The sequence below is a fragment of the Falco rusticolus genome, chromosome 1 (assembly GCF_015220075.1).
Source record: "Falco rusticolus isolate bFalRus1 chromosome 1, bFalRus1.pri, whole genome shotgun sequence".
Classification (NCBI taxonomy): domain Eukaryota; kingdom Metazoa; phylum Chordata; class Aves; order Falconiformes; family Falconidae; genus Falco; species Falco rusticolus.
This window is the reverse complement of record NC_051187.1, coordinates 17,948,035-17,968,714: the sequence shown is the minus strand read 5'-3', so window position 1 is coordinate 17,968,714 and position 20,680 is coordinate 17,948,035. Positions and strand designations below refer to the sequence as shown.

At 53.1% G+C, this 20,680-nt stretch overlaps 1 protein-coding gene across 2 annotated transcripts in view; it reads left to right on the top strand.

Annotated features, from left to right (window-relative positions):
* The first annotated feature begins 5,508 nt into the window (after nucleotides 1-5,508).
* The window catches only part of DOC2B (double C2 domain beta), a 39,605-nt gene continuing 24,433 nt past the window's right edge, over nucleotides 5,509-20,680 (top strand). Inside the window, exons 1-4 of one of the 2 annotated variants that reach the window (XM_037372125.1) lie at nucleotides 5,509-5,724; nucleotides 7,078-7,242; nucleotides 8,333-8,875; nucleotides 20,171-20,250. In XM_037372125.1, the coding sequence (XP_037228022.1) occupies nucleotides 8,545-8,875; nucleotides 20,171-20,250 (411 nt within the window). In that variant the 5' untranslated portion in view covers nucleotides 5,509-5,724; nucleotides 7,078-7,242; nucleotides 8,333-8,544. The remainder of the gene's footprint in view (nucleotides 5,725-7,077; nucleotides 7,243-8,332; nucleotides 8,876-20,170; nucleotides 20,251-20,680) is intronic. The other variant, XM_037372128.1, reaches the window with a different exon arrangement.

Sequence of the window (20,680 nt, the reverse complement as noted above, 5' to 3'; positions counted from 1 at the left end):
GTGAAGCTGGTCTCAGGGAGGGGAAGGGGACGCCCAGGTCATGGCAAGACCAGGAAGGACCGTTTGTATGCCTGGCAAGGCCTGGAGGTGCTACATGCTCTGGGGAGTCCCCTCCAGATGCTTGGCCAAGGTACCACCTGGCTGCCATGCTCTCCTCGGGAAGCTCTTCCTCCCAGAAGGAGCCTTGGAGCAGATTTCACAGCTGAGAGCCTGTAGAGTAGCTAAACTAGCATTTCTTAATATCCCATCACTGTGATCAGATGAACAGGACTAGCAGGGCCATCTAGTGACTCATCTGGCTGCTTAATGACCTGGGAGGAGCCCCCCCTCAGATGGGTATAATCCTGTTTGTATTTTGAACCATGCCCCTGTACCTGTCCACCTCTCCCTCCATCTCCCCTTTTTTGGCTGATGGCTATCCCTTGCTTTGCAGTTGTTTGGTTTTTTTTTTCCCTGGTTCACTACAGAGCTGGAAAATGCTTGGGCTTCCCCATGGTAGAATGGAAATTTGTTGTGCGTCACCTTGAGTTGGGTGACATAAGGTCAAACAGCTAAATAGCCCGTAGATCTGAGGAGAGGGATCCTGCAGGCTGGATTGCCTTCCTCAGTGCCGCCAGTAAAGCTGCTCTCTGGGCAGGAGTCTGCTTGTCTCGGCTGTGGCCTCAATTTCTTTGCTGCTAACCCGCAGGTGCCAGTGTAGCCACTTGCCGGGGCACTGCAGGGCTTCCTCGTTGCCGGCTGCTCCTGCAGCTTTGTGCCGGCTGGCAGCCATGAAAAGCTTAGAGCTGCCTGCCCCGGGGAAGGGCTCAGCACATGACCCTGCTGCCTCCCCAGCCAGCAGGATTGCTCCCTCGGGTACCTCCTGTGAGTATATACACGGGGGGTTTTGCAGTCCCAAAAGAACGAGTTTGTCTCTGTGGTGCAAGCATGAACAGCCCTGCCCAGTTCAGGGAAGCTGGGGCTCTTTGCCCCCCCAGCAGCCTGACCCCATAGTAGATACAGATTTACCCTTGCATGACTCCAGGCCTTTCATTTTGCTCTTTCGTTTGCATTGCTTTTTGCAATGTTGACATGATATGTGGGATTTGTGGATGGGGCCAGCAAAATACCCTAGCAGCCCCAGCAGCTGATTCTCTTGCAGCTCACCAAGGCTGATTTGAGCTTCATGATCCAGGGATGGGCAGGACAATTCCCAGCCAGGCAGGCAGCAGCCAGGAGGAGCAGCAGCCAGGACAGAGCTCCGCCAGCCACTGCAGGGCTGTGACAGGTACATTTACTGCACGAAGTATCAGCACGAAACGGGGGCTTTGGTTAGATTGCTTTTGACAGGATTTCGTTAGCCTGATGTGTATGTGGGAGACGAGCAGCTATAATGCTCTCTTAATGCAGCCAAATTGCTCTTTAATTCTGCAAAACCAAGATGTTATTTCATGAATCCCTGGAGCTCAATGTGCAGCATCTTGATGCCGCCAGTTACTGGTGGCCTTTTCCCTTTGCTTGCAGCCAGCTCCAAATTCTTGGGTCATGGGGTAGGAGCAGTCCTCCCCTTGCCTCTGCAAAGCTCGGCTGCTTTCTGCCCTTGCTTGGCTTTGCGTGCGTTAACTCTGGAAGCTAGTGGTGACTCTTGAAATGCCTCCTCCCACCAAACTGTGAGCAGAAAGTCTACCAATTTCCATGGCAACAGGGCTGGGCCCGAAGTGCTGATGTTAATTCTGTTTCTGGACATCTATGGAGTCTGAAGAGCTGGGTGTGCAGGAGGCAGCAGTGCCCAGCCTGAGTGCAGCTCCCCAGGCCACACTAGCTGCTTGTCCCAGCTGCTGTACAGTAAGGTGCTGCTGCAGAATAAACACTGGACTTCACTGCTGGCTGCCTGGAAAGTCTTGAGAAGTGATGTTGTCATCCTCCTGCAGCTGGGAGACAGTCAGGAAGGGAAGAGGTAAAAGCAGGTAAAACTACTAAGACAAGCCAGCTGGATAATCTCAGAGGACATTGACTCCAGCTTGGAAAGGCATTGAGAACAGATAAAATTAGCCTAATAAGAGTTGATGCTACACAGAACTCTACCCTCCCTTGAAAGCAAGGGATTGGGTCTGCGTTTAGCTTACAGGCACATAACAAAAAGAGCCAGCACGATGCAAAAACGTGGCTTTGCCTGGCCTTTCAATGGCAAACCCCTACTAAGGCTCTGGAGTTAAGGGGAACCCAAGGACCATGAGGGAAATAAAAGGAAAAATGCAAAAAAGGCTCATTCCTAAGAAAATATCCCTGAGGACTGAGCCCTGGACAGCGCTGTGTCCCAAGATGGGATGTCAGCAAGGGTGAAGCAGGATGAAGGCAGTTAGGGGGGTGTTGTGCAGGAGGGCATTTTGGAGCAGCTGGGGCTTAGAGTCCTGCCTTGGGCTGCCCTGGTCCCTCTCTTCTGCAAGTTTTGTTTCCTCTGGTAGGTGTTGGCTGCAAGACAGCATGATGCAGTGGTGTTACTGGAGTGAGGAATGTGGCTTGCGTTTCTGTCAAGGGCTGAACCGAAATCATCCCACGTTTCTAACCCAGCAGAGTGATCTGGGTACTGCTGCCTGCCAGCACAGGCAGCTCATGATGCCTCCCCTCTCTGCCGATGGAAGACTCCCCAAAGCAGCTAGATCAGCCATGGGAATGCATGTTTGCTTCTGCAGGTTAGATGGGTGCATGGCATGGGGGTTCCCCTGGTCCTGCCCTGGTTTTGGGGAGCAGTGGGTGCATGGGCCATGCTTGTGCAGCTGCAGAGCTGCCTGGTGCCTTGCTGGCAGGATGCCCTACCTGCGGGCTGCCCAGCTGCTCCCTGGCCCCACTGGCTTCAGCCTCTGTTGAGAGACATGTGCAGGGCAGTAATGCTATGGGGGAGCCCTCCCTCCCCTTGTGCACTGTTCAGTTGGATTTTCCTGCAGCTTCCTCTTCTCACTGCACCCAGATCCACCCCTAGTGAGTTTGTGTGTATTTAATATGTGCTCCATATAGCCAATATTTACAGCAGCTGGTTATGTACTCTGGTTGATTTGCAGGTGAATAGTGTGTTGGAAATGGTATATCAGGGTGCACATGCACAGCATGTTCCCTCCTCAAACAGGAGAGTAGACATTTCACAGGACTCCAAAAACCAGTGCATTAAAATTACAAAACAAAACACCAACTATTTTGGGATTCACATCGAAATGGCAACATATGCTACACATTAAACATCAGCCCCTACTGAAAGTTTAGCTATTCTGGGCCCATCCTGAATGGCACTGAAGATGCACAGGGAGCAGATGCCTCCCTGCCTCCTCCTGTCCTCCAGGTCCGTCTGCGGGTAGCAAAGTGCTAGCAAGGAAGGCACCATCCACCGCTGCCACTAGTTGGCTATTTCATAAGGTCTCTGGGAACCTTAAGCAATATTTGGAGGGGAGAGGGCTCTTTCTTGCTGGCATTTGCCCTTTGCCTGGTTTTCTGAAAGGGTTTGTTTGTGTCTGCTTTGTAATAGAGTGTGGGCTGTATTTTACCACAGTGATTTTGTTCGCAGCTAGTAATTGCTGGTTAAATCTGGTCAAATGATGGTTGTTAGCAGGGCCTGTTTGAGCACAGATAACCTCAAATATTATTCGCGCAGAGGAGCAGTGGGGGCTAGGGTGCATTGGGATATCAGCACTGCTGGGGAGCCTTAATCGGCACAGCCTGGAGTAAGCCTCTTAGGATTATTTAACCAAGTTTCCTAGTTATCATTATTATTATTGCTTTATTTAGCAAATGCAAAGGGTGTTTAACCAGGTAGGGTCTGCAGTGCACTCGATGGGCTCAGCCAAGCCTCCCCAGCAATCCAGGGCAGAGATCTTTCAGGGGAAGTAGCCTCCCTGCCAGTAGCTGTGCATCAGCCAGAAGACAGTGCCTTGAGTGAGCCAAGGAGCAAGGCACATGTTGCTTTTCAATTAACCCCCTTCTCATGCACACAGCCATGCTGGAGCTAAGCTCATTTGAAGAAGAAATATGTTTCATACCTACCAGCAGGGTGGACTGAAGACAAAGTAGGTCCTGAGTCACCCTAGAGGGATGGAGGGGTCTCTTCCAGCAGCGTTGGCAGAGCTGGGCTGGCAGTGTTGATATCCCCTCTTCCTGCCTTGGCAGTCAGATTGAGCTGGTGTTATCTCCTGGCGCCCTGTCATGCCTAAGGTTGTGGGTACCTGCGGTGGCTTAATCCAGGCTTAAAAATGATCGGGGAAAAAGCAAAAAGCAAGCTAGGGCTGTGCAGATTGGTGCTGCCTTGTGTCACGTCCCTGGGTGACTGTCAAACCTCCCCGCTCCCAGCCTGCAGTTGGTCCCCCTGAGTTCAAGGGTGAGTGAGATCCAAAGGTAGTTCCTCCAAACAGAGGCTTAATTTTGCATCATCTCTTTGTTCACTCTTCGGGCTCACATCTTCTCCAGCAGCACCAGCAGAGCAGAGGGTTTCTGTGAATTTGTTTGCATTTGAGCTGACAAAGTATTAAATAAAGAACTGGTGGGTCAATTATTGAGTCTCTGGTAAGTGATGGGGATGTGCAGTCCTCCTGCTGTACTTTTCATTTGGAAGGGAATTGATTAAACTGGAATCAGCCCCTGTTCTTGTTGATTTAAACCTGGAGTAACTGACAGCAGAATTTGATGCTTAGTGTTTGAAACAAACTTGGTTGAAGTGTGTCCTGAGGACAGCCTATATTTCTGGATGTGTGCTTAATTTGTGTGCTACTGTTCTGTTTGCTGTAGGAATGCTCCTTCCATTTGCCCTTTTGTGTAACACTGGCAGGGCCCATGTCACTTAAGGAAGCTGGGCTGCTGCATGGCTCTGCTCAGGGCATGGGGTGTTAGTGGCACAGGCTTTGTTTGGGATGTGCTTAAGCCTCCACTTGTGCTCCTGTTCAGGACAGCATTTAAATTGAAGTCTGGACTGTCCCAGGTCAGGATGCTTTTCTGAGCCTGGGTTGGAGTTGGGGTGGTGGTTCCTGCATCCCATATCCCAGCTGTCATTATGGGATGCTTTTGGCACACCAGCCCATGCCCTCTGCTGTGAGCAGCTGAACCTCTCTGTTGCACCTCAGAACAAGCTGCTAAAGTGCAGTGTCGTATGTGCTGAGCTCAGGATCTTGTAGCAACTTGCACACACCTCTGGGAGGAAACACAGCTGTTGACAGGGACAATATGCTCTTCTCATCATCCTGTTCCTGCTTTGATGTCCACCGTCACCTCCTCTAAAGGATGTCCTCCCTTCATGCAGGGAGGTGGTATCCCCTGTAGAGTGGCTCTGCTCCCTGCTAGCCAGAGCTGTTGGTCCCACTGCTGAAATTAGCAATGTAACATTTAAACTACCTCTCTCCCCTCTTGTGGGGCTGGCGAGGAAGGCAGTTCCCCTGTTCAGGGAAATGAAGGCTGTGTGCGTGGGCACTGCAGTAGCTCTGAATCACCCCGGCAGAGTGAGGGATCAAATCAAGTCACATTCCAGGGCATTAGACAGACGGTGGGAATTAAAAGCTTTACCTGGAAACTGGCTTTGTATCTCCAAGCCCGGCTTTTGTCTCCCAGCCCAACTATCTATTTTTGTCCTTCTATACTCTGTGTTGTTGTGTGTCGTGTATGCCAGTGCTTGGTGCCTGGTTGTGCAGCCAGCCCCAGCGACATTTGAGGAGCCCTCACTAAATACTGGACTGTGCAGCCTAGGAAGAAACATTCAGGCAGTATGAGAAGGTAGGCAAAGTGTAGTTTATCAAAACCAAGCTGCTTTGGGACTCATTAAAAGCTAAGGAAAGGCTCCAGCTGCTTTCATTGGGCTTGGGATCGGTCAGAGACTAGATAATTCCATCTGGGCTATTAGCAGTAAGGCTTGCTTGCTTTTGTTTCAGTCTGTAAGGTTTGGGGACAGGGTCTCCCTTGGGGGCCAGTCCTTCCCTGACAGGAGGAAGGTTTGCCTGCTTCAGCTCTGTCTTTGCTTTTCCCTTAATCTGGTCCCTGCGTGCACCCTGCCCTTTGTGTCATCGGTTGCTCTCTGCATCCCTGGGTGAGCTGAGCATCTCCCGTCAGTGCTGCTGGGCCTTGATCCCAGCTGTGGGCTGTCAGTGGTATGGGGCAGCTTTCGGGGTGCTGCAGAGGGCTCGCCTTAATTCCCAGAGCCTTGACTTTCTGACCTATAAAAAAACCCTCGTCTGTTTGGGTCTTGTGCTCTTTGAGGAAACATTTGAAATAATGATGCTTTTGTAACGGTAATAATGACATTAGGCTCTCATATGTAACTTTATTTATTTATTTATTTATTTGTCCTTTCTTAGAGGGAATTGCTGCTATTTTCTGGGCATCGGGCCCAATTCTTGCTTTGTTCTGTCTGAGTCCACACCGCATCCCGGATACTGCACCCAAAGGTGGAGCCTGTGTGGATGAGCACATCCAGACTGCTCTAAACCCGGAGGCAGATCTTTGTGCCTCCCATTACATTCCCACCCATTGTCTTGCCACCTGCGAGGTTTTCAGACTCGACCACATGATTGCAAAGCAGGTGGCATTTCCATCTAAATTAATATACTAGGAGTCCTTGGATGTGGGAAGGGGGTTAAGCTGGCTCAGGCTGGATCTGCTGTTGGACCTTGCTGCAAGAGACCCGTTTGTCTCCTGGTAGAGCAGCACAGATCACCTCTACGCAATAGGTGGGAGCTGCCTTGAAGCGAAAATATGGCAGAGAGAAGAAGGAACGGCTGAGCGGTCTCCTGTTCTCCCAGGTCATTAGAGCATCCGTGTGCATCGTGTCTAGGTACAGAGCGATGACAAGTTTGGATGCTTCAGGAGAGAAATGTTTGCTTCCTGGAGAGAAGCAAATTAGGTTAGTTTGCCTAGTGTCAGTATGTTATGAGTCAGGGATGTTCATGAACATTTACCAAAATCTGAATGAAAACTGAATTTGTCATTACATAAAAAGGTTGGGTGTCATTTTACTGAGTTTTGGGAAAAATTCTCCAAATAATGGAGCTTTATTGTTAATAGACATCTGCAAGCCAGCCTGCAGGAGACTGCAGTTCTGTGTGCATTGATACAGGATCTGTGTGTTGTCAGGTTACCTGGCGGTACCAGCTGTGATCAACTTAACATGGTGATGGGTGACCAGGGCATGCAGTGTGTTCCAGCTTCGTGCCAGACCCACCACGCTTGAGCCAGCAGAAAGTCTGTGCTGTGGGAGCTGCCCCTACAAAATATTTCAGACACATTTTCCTGGGCAGGGTAAGTTTATGTGCATTTTGCACCATGTTCTCACAGCATTTCTCTTCTGCACTCCTTGCTCAAAAGTCTGCTTCCAGTAGCTTGTGGAACCACGGATTTATTGATTTGAACACAGGAGGAGATCAGGTAAAAACACTGGTTTGAGACCAACTCCCTGAGCAAACCACAGCTCAGCATTTTCCAGGGAGCCTGTGGCAGGCTGCAGGGAGCCTGTCCCCTTCCTAGCTGGTTATGGGACCCTGTCCCTTCCCGGAAAGGTTGCCAAAGGAGTGCTGAGTGTGGCCACGCTGTCTGTGGGTCGTGGCCCAGCCCATTGCTCACTCCTCTGTGATGCTTTACCTGCTGCATTGCTCTATGCCAGCAGCCACAAGCTGGTTGGGAGAGGCTGTGTTGGCTGTGCTGCGAGCAAGTGCCATGTGTTACTTCAGTCCCTGGTGTGTTCCCAGCCCCAGAAGCTGTGGGCAGCTCGCCCAGCCCACCTGGCTGGTGCTAAGCTCTGGAGGGGTTGTTGCTGTGAGCTGGGGTCTGCTACAGCAGCAGGGCACCAGATCTGGGCTGCCCCTACCCCTGTGAGCAGCGCTGTGACTGGAGCTGGCAATGGGCAGTGTGCCACCTGTGTCCCTGCTCAGTATGCAGCAGAGCACCTCCCTGGCACGGCCCCGCAGTGAGCTGGGGGGGCATGGGGGCTGTCACAGTCGCCAGGGGCTGGGGCAGCCCTTTTCCCCCTCCACAGCACGCCTGGGGTGCAGCGCAACGGGACAGCAGCTCCTGACCCTGTGCGGTGACCTTGCCCCCTTCGGAGAGGTCTGGTGGGGACCGACCCTGCTTTGGCAGGGAGATGGGGTGAACGGGTGTGGGGAGGTGATCCTCAACCCAACTTCTTTGCTCCCCCTGGGCATGGTGGGGCTTTGCTGGGAAATGGACAGGGGGCTGCCTGCCCACACTGGCAGCTGTGTGGCCAGGGCGGTGGGCTGGCCACAGCCCTCATTCCTCCGCTGCTGGGTACCGCTTTGTTGCTAGCTGGTGACATCACCCGAGAGCCCACCCCCTGCCTCTTATCCGTCTCTCCGTCTCGCTCATTTATTCACAGGCAGCGCTGGCAGGATCAGGGGCTGTGCGAGAGCCAGAGCTGGCGGCAGCAGCATGCGTGCGGCATCTGAGGCACAGGGCGCGAGAACCACGTAAGGTGCCTGCCAGAGCCTCCCCCCTCACCTGCCTCCACTTCGACTGGCAGAAACTTCACAGCTCCCTCACACGCAGTCCGGGCTTCTCCGGGGGGGCTTGGCACTGACAGCTGCATGCATGACACTCCGAAAAGGAGAGAAAATGACCATAAGTATCCAGGAACACATGGCTATTGACGTCTGTCCTGGACCCATCAAACCCATCAAGCAGATCTCCGACTACTTCCCCCGCTTCCCTCGCGGGCTCCCTGCCACCGTCGGCCGCAGCAGTGCCCTGCGCTCCACCGTCAGCCAGTCCTCTGTCAGCCCCGCTGAGGCCCCCCGTGAAGAGGATGAAGACGTGGACCAGCTTTTTGGGGCATATGGCACGACACCCACCGAGCAGCCAGCCAAGTGCCAAGCACCTGAGGAGGTGGTGGACCCCGAGGGCTATGAGTCTGACGACTGCAGTGAGTTCCTAAGTTTTCACGGGAGTTTGCTGGGTGCTGGGGGCGATGGTGGGTTTTAGCACTGGTCCCCCATCTTGTTGACTGAGCCGTGTGCCCTTCCTGGCTGCTGGCCATGCTGTCCATCCCTGGGATTACATTGCAGCAGGGACCAGCCCTCTGCTCTAGCCAGGGAGGCTGTCACAGCACTGCTCCGGTGCTGCCCCTGGGTGGAGGGAGGCCCTGGGAGTGTCCCTGCTGCAGCGAGGCTGGCCGCTGAGCCCAAACTAGGGAAGTCTCCCAAGAGCCACCAGTTGCTGTGCTTTGCCGTTGTGGTTGATTCGCTTCTCTGCCTCGTCCCTGCTCAGCTCCTTGCTTCCGAAGGCTGTCAGCTGGGCTCAGACCCTTTGGTTAATCTGTCTCAGTGGTGCAGCCTGCTCCAGCCACCCTGCTGATTAGCTGGCAATACGCGCCAGCATCACCCAGCTCCAGATAGGGGAGATTTGTTTGGAATGACATCTGCCTGGGAAATCTCTGCCCTCTCCCTCGGCAAACTCCAGCATGTCATTCCTCACCCTCCAGCTGCAGACAGAGCTCTGCAGGAGACATGGGGAGGCTTTTGAACTGAAGGCTTTGGTTCTGGTAAATGCAGGTGTTTGCAGCGAGGTTTAACCCCTCCCTACCTAAAATGTCCTTCCCACCCAGCTCGGTGGAGCTTGCAGGCTGCAAAGCAGCTGCTGTCTGGCTCTGCCAGCCACGGTGGCTGAGATAACATTGCTTTCCTTGAGATCTGTTAAAATCCAAGGTCTCAATTCAGCCCAGCCTTTAGGGGCCAGATCCTGCATGGGGCTGAGCAAAAAGTTTGAAGCCAGGAGATGCTAAGGAAGGGAGTCGAGTCAGTGCTGCTGAGTGGTGCTGCGTGCTCATCTTAGGGGAAGGCGGAGGCTGAGCTCCCACAACGCTGAGCTGTTTATGGCCCAGCGCCGGGCAGGTGGTGGCTTTCCCTGTGCAAAATGTCACAGCCCTGCCTTGGCATTGCTTTGTCGCTGCTGGGCTAGCCTGGGCTGCTGCCCTCTGTGCCGGACCCCAGAGCATGACCCCAGGGAGAGCTCCCCAAGGCGATGTGCTTGCTGTAAGGCGGCACGGCTACCCCCATGCCCCCTTTGCCTGCTGACCACCAGCTACAGCTCTGAGAGAGGCTGGGGCTCTGGGTTCAAGCCCCAGACTGACATTCCCTTTCTCCCTATCCTGGCGTTGGGGTCATGCTGTTGCTGGAGGCAGTGAGACCTGCTGCACTCCCAGGGAGAATATCTCTGCTAAGCCGTGTTTGTCCCAGACGGGCAGTTAACAGTGACTTTAACTGGATTTGAGTTATTTGCTGCTCTAATTATTAGATTGTCTTTGCTTGTCCCAGCAATAGAAATGGGAACAACTGGGCTTCAGGGGCAGAGGTGTGTGTGGGAGCTGAAGTGCTCAGGGGCCCTGGGGTGCAGTGCTTTCACCGGGTGACTCATGGGGAAATTGCCCAGGGCACTGCATTCTGCATTCAGCCCTGCCAGTGATTCTGGAAGCGGCTCAGCTCCCAGCGTGGCTTGGCTCAGTGCAGGGGGGCCAGCGGGTGTTTGTCTCACCCTGGCTGTTGTTAGGAAGAGTGTTTCTTGCAGTGTAACAGGTGTCAGGCAAACTGCTGAGGCTATTCTGCCAGATGTGTATGTGTGTGTGGGGGTCAGCTGGCAAAGGCACAGTGGTGCCAGGAGCAGAGCAGGGAGGTGGGACTGTTAGTGTCACATCTCTGGGGACAGCACGGGATGACCCCAGCTGCTCTCAAGACACTGGCATAAATGTGCAGGATGAGGCTGTTGCTCCTCCATGTTTAGCAGCCAAGTTGCAAAGCCAGAGGAGGGCTCGATGGTCCCATTTCCCAGGCAGGGAGCTGGGAGGCGATTTGTGCAGCCTGACTTGAGCCATCAGCTACACTGAAGAGTGTCTTTCAGCTCCCCCACTTCCCTGGCGGGTGATTCAGGGCTGCTGCATTAGTCACCTGCACTATATTTCCCCTGGGGAACCTGTCTCTGCCTGTGCAGTAAGAGGGTGTTGGGGTTAAGGTGGTGGCAGTACCCTCAGGTGACACATCGGGTTCAGGGAGTTGACAGAGGTCTCCAGGGGTGATGGTTTTGGAGCCTGGGTGCAGCGCCCACAAGATGAGGTCTTGCCAGGCAGGGGCACATCTTGCCTTGCGCTGCAGAGATGCTCCCGGCACAGCCCCGGAGAGGTGCGGGGAGAGTGATTTTGCCCTGGCAGGACCCATCGGGAGGAGAAGAGGATGGCTCCTTCCCATTTGTCCTATCTGCTTGTGAGTTTCCCTCCTCCAACACCAAAGCAATGGTGCTGGCTGACCGGGTGGGAGGGGTAGAGCTGCCCCTGCCTGGAGAAATGCAGCATTTGTCTGGTGTTCCCTGACTCTCCTCTCGTTCCTGCCCAGGTTTACTTCTCCAGCCTGGTGTTTCTGGGTTTCCAGCAGCACCAGCTTGACGGGTGACAGGGCCGTGTTGCTCAGTCACCACAGCACTGCAGGGTGGCATCGGGCTGGTGTGTTGCTGCCAGCCTCGCTGCCTGACCTCTGGCACCCCTGGTAGGGCTGCAGGGAGTGGTGCAGGGTAGGTCCTGCCTGTGCCCTGCTGCAGCTCGCCTGGGCTGGCTCTCTGCACCACTTTTCTTAATCCTTTGCTGAGTTGTGTTCCTGACCCCACCAGCAATTCTGGGAGGTGCCTGAGGAGCTGGCAGGAGCTCCCCTCCTCCAGACAGCCTCTCCCTGGGATGTGGGCAGCCCCAGAGCAGAGCAGCCCTGGGAGAAGCATCGGTGTCTGCTCCCATCCAAGTTGGGTCACCTGACCCAGAGGTTTGGCATCCACAGGGAGCCAGGGACGTGTGTGTGTGTGTGTATGCATGTTTGGTCCTTTGCAAAACCAAGAATCCCAGGGATGCAGGATGCAGGTGGGATCCCTTCAGAGATGAGCAGGGACCCAGCCAAGGTGCAGTAGGGTAGGAGGGGACCCGCTGCCACAGGCAGATGACACCAGTCACTGGGAGGCTGACGAAGAGGCTCAGGTTGATGGCTCTGGAACACATGAGGCTGAGGCCAGTGGATCAGGGCACCACAATGCAGCCCTGCAGAGCTGAGGAACACAGTGCTCAGGGGAGCAGTGAAGGTAGCAAGGAAAACAAGCGTGGTCCCTGCAGGGCAGCTGTAACCAGCCTGTTGAATGCAGTGAGAGGCCAGGAGCAGGCAGGGCCAGGGAGCTAACAGAGCAGATAATGAGCAGAGACGTCAAGACTGGTGTTCTGGGAACACCAGGAATCGCATGGAACCAGCCCTTCCCATAGGACCCGCCAGCAGTGCTTCTGTGAGGATTTGCACGGTTGTGGTTGGCACCCTCTGGCCAGCCAGATGGTGATGAGTCCTCTGGCATCCTTGGGAGAGGGAGTCATCACTGCCCTATGCCTCCTCTATCCTCCATCTGCAGGGGTGCTCTGGGACTGGAGCCCAAGCTGTACAGAGCAGGACTCTTCCCACAGCAGGTTTGTCCCCAGCGGAGCTGCTGAGAAGGTGGAATGAGGCAGGAGAGGCTGGGAAATGCATGTTTGATGCAAACCCTGCAGAAGAGTGGCTTGGTGCTGTTGGACCAGCACTAGCATCTGCTGTGAGCTGAGAGGATCAGGAGGGATTTGGGGCTGGGAAGCAGGGAGGTTCACTCCTACTGCCTGGGGACACCCAGCTGTCACCTCATCTTTGGTTCCCCTGGCTGGTGCCCTGTGACAGGAGCAGAGCCCTGGCCCCTGGGGTCTCCAGCCACCAGGGATGCATTCCACCCAGTCAGGTGACACACCACTGGGGGAGCTTGGTTCTCAAAGGAAAATAAGCAAATGCCAGCTAGGTGGCAATGTGCCACCTGGGAAGAGTTGGGTCTCGCCTGCTGTCTCCCCTGATTTCATGCAAATCACTGCCTTGATTTACTTTCCCCTCCACAGCACCAGTGTGAATTTATACCTGACAGAATTTTAAAGGTCTCTGAAATCTCTGCACAAGCAGTACAGAGGTAGAAACGTGGTCCCTCTGAGGGAGCACTGCTGTGGCTTCTCTCACCAGGGTACAGCACTGGAGAGAGCAGCCGTACAGCTTCTTCTGTAATGTGCAAGCAAGTTTCTAGCCCTTGAAGAAATGTTCCGTTCCCCTGAGCTGTTGTTTGGCTTTGGAGCAAGGCTGTGGCTAGTGCTGGAATTTCCTCCCTCCTCTGTATGTGTTTGGCTCTGGGTTTTTGGCTGGGGAGGCAGCCCAAGAGCAGGGGTTTGCAGTGGGAGCTGGCATTTCTGGAAGAGCTGCCCTATACTGTTCCTGCCAGTGCTCCAGGGCTGTTTATGTATGTGAAAACCCAGCCAGTTTTATAGTGTGCACAGCTTTATTCATGGGAGGAGCAGGCTTGTGAGCTTCCAAGCTGCAGCAGCCTAAAAATGAATTCTCCAAACTACAGCTGAGAGGCCCGTCCTGGTGCATGGCTGCTTGTGACGCCTGCTGCAAGCAACGCCACAGAAGTTATTTAGGAAGATTCTTATTTTGAGCAAAGAAGCTAATTAGGCAGGCAAAGCCATCATGCAGATATTAATTACTGGCTGCTTAAAGACATAAAGAAGAATGAAGGTCTTAAGGGGTGCAGGGTTTGCAAGTCACCTGGCAATGCTTTTGGCCAGACAGAAGGAGGCAGAAGAGACGATGAAGAGAAATGTGCATTGAAATGAGGAGGATATTTACTTCTGAAATGCAGCTCCTTAGCATATGCTGCCACTGCTATTTATAACCTTTGAATCGTCTTTTCAATCCAGATAAGGCCAAAAGAAGTATTTTTTAACTCAGGAAACTAAACAAACCACCACTGATTACAGCAGAGCCTGGAGCACGATTTTGCCAACTGTACCACAACCTGAGGTTCATACGCCAGTGTCAGACCTGAGGTTTAGGAGCTTGTAGCTCTCCCAGGGGAGACACAAGGTGTAAACCAAGGTGACTTTGGATTAGCTCCTGTATGGTTTCCTACAGGATACTTGGGTATCAGGAAGGTGCTGGTGTGCGGTGAGCTCTTACCCTTTCCTGCTGGCCAACCCCATCAGTGGTCCAGGCTGAGGCTGTTCATCGGGGGCTCCTGGTACTCCAAGGAGCCGAGGAGCCTTTAGCCCCTGGAGATGCTCATTCCGAGGGTGGCTGTGGCCAGGGACACCCTGAAGCACTGGAGGTAAATGCAGAGCCCCCAGTGAGGCCACACGTGAGGGTGAGAAGGGTCTGTCCAGGCATTTCTCCTCCAACAGTAATAGAAGGAACATATGGGCTGTGGCCTCCAGCATCTCTGCTAATGAAGGAGCTGTGCAGCTGCTGGTTAATGAGGAGCCCTCCTTCTGCCTGGCTCCCTCCCTCCCTGTCCAGCAGCCTGCCCAGCTATTCACCTTCCCCTGGTCCTGGAGTGCAGGAGGGGAGACAACGCCCAGCTGAAGGAGGGAGGCTCCCTGCCCCGAAGGGGCCCTGCCACCCTCATCCGTTCACTGACACCCCTTCCTTCAATGCACTCAAGCCCAAGGGGTTCCCAGATCTTTCATCTTTGTATTTAACACTGAAGGCAGTTTTGGGGGGTTGTTAATTGCAATACTGTATTTCATTAAAGGAAGAGAGAGGGAGAGATTTGAAGGCCATCTCTAAATTGAAATTGCTGAAAGTCTAATTGCTGCTGACATCAGGGACCATTTAGTGCTGTAAAACATAATTGCATCTCTGAACTGTTCTGAGCAGATAAGTGTTCCTCTGAACACTCCTCCTGAAGAAGACAGAAGAGCTGATGAGCATCCATCAACCAGCCTCATGAAGAAGTAGCTTCCTGCTCTGGAGGTTGCCAGGGGCTGGCGCTGTGTCTCTGAAATGAAGTAATATTAATTGCCATAGATTTTAAGTGGAAAAAAAAGGCAGTGAGCAATTACAAGACAGAGAAGTTGTGCTTCTTCCTCACTCTTGGTCTTGTTGAATTCAACCACATCTGTGGAGCTCTCAAGGAAGGAAGGTCTCCTGCCTGTGTGCTGCATCTGGTCCCTGCTGGGTTTGTGTGTAGGACTGGGAACATCCTACCCTGTTTGCAGCAGCAGATCAGAGTCCTGCGATGCTGCCAGCTGGCACCACATGGTCCAGGTGCTGATGGAAATACCTGTGTCCCAGCATGGTGTACTGCCCCTGGGACATGTCCCAGAACTTTCCACAGGAAACTTTTTCATGGAGTAGCTCATAGTATTACTGACTTTCAGAAGTGTCTGGTTTCCACCTGCCTTCACCACTTCCCCAGGTGATGCTGAAACCCACAGTAAAGCCTGTAGATACAGTAGCTGTAGATTCATGCCAGAGGTCAGTGCTACTACCAGACCTGGGGGCTTGCAGCTGCCAGGGTCTGCAGCACCTTGACTTAGCACCTTGTGGGATTCATCCCTGATGAGCTGCACGCCCTCTCCCTGCGGAGGCACATGAGTTGCAAGCAGCAGCCCTAGCAGGTCTGTGCATGGACAGGGAGCGCTACAGGTGCTAGGTGAGCTTGGCCTCGGCTGTGGGAGCTCTTGGGACTGACAGTGCTGTTTTCCATGGGTAACTCTGGGAGTTTTCAGGAGTTCACTCCCATGTGCCCAGGGCATCAGTCCTTGAGCTGCCCTGGTGCTTGCTGCCAGCACTGCCCTATCTGTTGTGTGCTGCTGGACTGGGATGAGGTACTGCTGCAGCCAGGGAGGCAGGGGTGCACGCAGCCTCCCACCAAAGTGATCTTCAGCAGCCCTGCTTGGAAATGGCAAGAAACAATTTCTGTGCCTCCTGAGGAGTCATTTACTAACATTTCACATGGGGCTGTAAGTGCACAGAATTACTTGCTGCCTTTCAGGACCTTTAAAATTATCTCCATTGCAGAGGAAAATTAAAGCAATGGAAGAATAGGGACCTGTCTTTTATAGTGCATTAAAAAATACCCAGTCTGAAGGTTACTGAACCTGTGCTTTCTGTAAGGGAGAGCTAATCCAGACAATCCCCAGCAGTCTTTTTACTGCTCTACTCGGATCTCCTGGCACAAAATCCTTGAGCAGATTATCTTGGGAGCAGCGGTGCTGATAAGCAGAGGGACTTAAGGCTTTTGGACTTCTTTTTAATTAGTTCTGTAGTGGGGTTTTTTGTGTACACCTCAGTTTCTCCTAGCATAGAGCCTTGCTGGGCTTTCTAATAGCAGTTGCACGGCAAAAAGCTTCCCTGGCTTTGGAAGTTAAGGAGCCCACTCAGTCATCACTTCCTTCCTCTGCAGGCTTTGCTGAAGTTTGTGGGTCTGTTCTGCAAGCTTTGGTGCCTCTTCCTTGTCTTGAACATCTCTTGGGCTGAGAAACTCTTCTCCTTGGGGTGTCCCAGGATACCGAGGGGGTGGATCTGCCACCTGCATGGGCCAGGCATGGGGGACGTAGCCTGCAAGGGCAGGGGCTGGGCAAGGGAGCAGAGCAAAGATTTATCACTGCGTTTTGCCTTTCATCCCACAGGTATAAATAGAAGCTACTTCAGCTTCCCCATCACCCTGGGCGCTGATGGGAAATGTCAGCAATAAACAAATTTCTGCCGACTCCACCAAGAAGGGCGGTAGCGGCGCTGTGCCAGGATGCCGCGCTGCCTGCAGGCTCCAGGCACACTCTCCATGTCCCGTGGCTAAGCCTGGAGGTACATCTGCCAGTTACGCTGGCCTCTAATAACTTTGTGGCCCACTGAATTAATCAGGATGCTCAAAGGTCAGTGGGAGAAGAGCCACATTCCTGTGCAAGTCAGATGTATTTCCTTTTTAGAGCCAGTGTTAAATGCCAGACCTGGCTGGCACCTTCCCATTAATCTCTCCCAATTCACAGAGGGGAAAGAGGGTCAGAACCTGCTAATGAGTTCAGCTCTCCTAATGGTTATTTTATCATTGGAGCAGAATAATTGTAATAATAATGATACATCCTGCCTGCTGTCTGAGGAGCGCAAAGCTGCCTTTGTAATGCCTGACAAAGACATTTATTTATATTTTTTTATTTGCAGCCTGTGTGATTAGAGGGCAGTGTTCAGAATAGCCCAGTCGAGTTAAATACATCTAGTAACAGCGCTTCGAGTCTAATTGCTGCCCTTTTCTTTTTTAGGCACTTGCTCCCCTAATTAAGAGCACAATCGAGTTGCATCTCAGCTGTGAGGATGGGTGGGAGTGGGGAAAGCAATCAAAGAAGGGCGATTCGGCTGCTTTGCAGAGGGCTCTGTTTGGAGCTGACTGCTGCAGCCTGGAGGCTTTGGGCCCAATCCTGCCAGCTGGAGATGGCAGGTCTCCCACAGCCAAGGCTGGATATGCTGCCAGTGGTTTGCAGGATTGGTGAGAATGGTGAGACCCATGCTGGTGTTTCGGTGTTGGCTTGCCTGGCTGCTTGCTCAGTGTGCTCCCTGCTCTGGGAGCGCAGGGCCGGCTCTCCAGCTGGGCTGCAGTCCTGTGGGGGTTTGCATGGAGCTGGTGTGAGCTGCAGGGGTGGCTCCCACCCCTGGATTCAGCTGGAGGTCTCCTGCTGCCATCTCTGGGAGCGGCTGGCCGGGGATGCAGGCAGCTTGGGCGCCAGCCTTGTCTCTGTCCTCACTGCTGTGCTGGATCTGGCTCCCAGCAGCACATCCCCAGGAGGTAACAGAGACTGTGGGGCTGCCACTGCATCGCAGGCGCTCTGCTCCTGTGGGAGATAGGTCCTCAGCATCCACCGCCCTGCTGGGTCCTGGCTCTGGCAGCAGTGCTCGCCCTAGGCTCTGTAACAGCACCTTAGCTGCCAAAGCCCAAGTTAGCCTGATCCTTTTTGTCATCTCCATACGGCTGCATTTTTAAGCAATTAGCATAACATGTTCTGCTGATGTTTTTACATTCCTCTGCCGAAGGCTGACCCTTCCTTGAGAAACAAGGCTCACCATCAATGAACAATATCCCTGTATAAAGGAAAACCCCTCCAGGGCTGGAGGAGAGCTGGAGATGGAGGCCCACATGGCTGGGGGGAGCCATGCACCCCCATTCATGCCCTCCCATCTGCTGGCAGCTCTGAGATGAACTGCTCAAGGTTTGCTCATGGACCACCAGCACTGGGGAGCAGGACTTCAGTCCCCATCTGCAAAACAAGCATCTGCTGCTGAGTTACAGTGTTCTTAGTTTTTGCCCATCTTGCTGGAGTGGGACTCCCTGCTGCCCTCACCCCTGGGGCAGGTTGCGGTGCTGAGAGGACAGGAGGCTTTGTCAGTATTTCCTGGCTGAAGTCTGTTTTCACGCCAGGCTTTTAATTTGTTTCATAAATTGCCAAATCCAGTGAGCTAAGCCGTGGGCCCCCTTCTGTGATAAAAATAAAATAACAGCTTGAACTTGGGAGGGCCGAGCGGTGGGGCTGGCAGGAAGCGGTTGATTAAAGGGCAGGTGGAAATGATGAGGCTCTGAAACCGGAGGCTTCATCTTCCGCTCTCAAGTGAAAATGCAGATTTGTCGAGTTTTGCTGACTTGGCTTTTGCCCACGTGCTGTGGAGCCTCCTGCTACACACACCCCGTGAGCTCCCCACTGATGAGTGCAGGCAGGGGGCAGGCAGCCACCAGCACACTGTGCTTTCCTCCCCCTTGTGTGATGTACTGTGAGCCTGGCTGGTAGTTGCTCTGGAAATGCCTGTTTGGGCCAAACCCAGAGATGATGCACAAGGTGTTGCGGGTTTGGTCTCACCCTGTATCACTTCCATCTTCCCTGAGCCCTGGCAGGTAAACCCCACTGGTTTATGACTTACCTAAACCGATAGGTAATGCGCCATGAAATTACTCCAGAACAAGGAGGGATACATTATTCTGGCAGAAATCTCTCTGAATATTTGCTGTACTTTGAAGGCAAGATACTTGCTCTGGAGCAATGTTTTTTACTTGCTAGCAGGCATACCTGTAGTTCGCTTGTGTTTGGGCTGGGAGATCGCTGTGAAATTGCAGCAGGAAGATTTCAGTTCCCTGACTATCTGCCACCTCCCAGGGTGCCTTGCTGCAGAGGCTATTGACACTGGAAAAAAAGCACCTTCTTTCCTGCTAGAGAGTTTGTCTAACTTACCTCGCAGGCAACAAACGCTGCTTTAATACTAAGCAAAATCCTTCTGGTTTTTACTTTGGAATTTTTTTCCCCTGCTCTGAACCTGCATGCATGGCGGGAAGGTGCAGTTACCTTGGAAACAGTGGTGGGATGCTGCATGGTGGCAGGGCAGTGCTTCCCTTTTGGGAAGGTGGGCATGGAAAGGTGTGGGTTGCCAGGTCCAGAGCTGCCCTGGAAGTGCAAGGCTGGTGGCCAGCAAAGCTGTACCAGGGGAGATGCTGCTCTGCATCCAGGCTTTGGTGTGCAAATTGGCTCCAGGAGCCTTGAAGAAGGTTAAACCATGTTTCTGGAAATAATGTCTTTTTAAGGCTTTTCCTCTGTTTTGGATTAGCGTGACTTGCTCAGATCATCCAAAGGGAAAGAATTTCTCAAATCAAATGTTCTTTTGGTGCTGAGACTCTTTTGCTTTGTTCTGGTCTCTTGCCACTTCCCTGTGGTCCAATCCCAGGAGATGTCCCGTTGCTGCCATTCCTGGGTTGCAGATGCCGTAAGGGAATGCTGCTCTGATTAAAAGCTGTTGGTGTTTTTCATTTTAACCATAAAAGTATTTCCATTCTCACTGGGTTTAATTTACAGTTTGCAGCCAAATTGGAGCTGGGAAGGGATCCCATTGGTGGCTCATTTGTTTGAAGGTGTCAGTATACAAATACTCATTCTGGGAATGCAAGTGGTGCCGGAGGGGGAAGATGTGCTGAGTGGGCTTTGGCTGTCCCCCAGCTGTGCCCTGATCTTCCTGGAGAAGAGCCTTCAACTCCTGGGGTCCGGGAAGCTGCTGGCTGCAGTGGGGCTGCTGATACATGGGGGCGACCATGTGAAAGCCTGCAGAGGCATAGCCTCTGTGCTGGCTGCAGTGCCTGGGTGAGTCACAACGTTCATGCCTCTTGCTCCTCTCCCACAGCTGTACCAGCCCCACCGGCCAAATGTGGAGATGGCCACCAGCCTCCCAGCACAAAGCCATGTTTCATAACAGGGCTCACAGGATGGTATTTATGTGTTATAATGTCTGCAGTCGTTTCTCTAGCATCTTCATCCACTGCTTTTGTGCTTAGAGGGAGAAGAGCCAGTGTTTGTTGGGCCCTACAGGTTAATGACATCTTTTCTCCTTTACAGCCACGCTGGGGACACTGGATTTCAGCTTGCTGTATGATCAAGAAAACAACGCTCTCCACTGCACGATCAATAAAGCCAAGGTATGTCTCTGTGCTGGGTGTGTGAGCAGCAAAGACCAAACGTGCCTGGAGGTGGCCACCTTTGTCCTGCATTACGGGGCCACCAGAGCCCTGACAAAACTACGAGGCCACCTGGGTGCCGTGGCTGTGCCAAACAAATGGGCAGCAATGAGGGGAGTGAATGGAGACACGTGGGTGTCCCCCTGTCCCTGGGTTGCACTGGGGGCTCTAGTGTCCCCAGCTGCAGCCATCCCTTTACCAATGTCACTTCCATCCTGACACCCAGTGCTTCTGCCCTCTCCTTCCCCTCCATCGCTGCCTTCCAGGGTGTTTCCAGTGGGACAGAGATGGCTCATCCCTGTGGTGAGATGGTTGCAGCTACTGATGCTTTTTAGAGAAGCATCCAACCCTATGTTGTTATTTACTTGATGCTGTGACCGGCTGTCAGTTT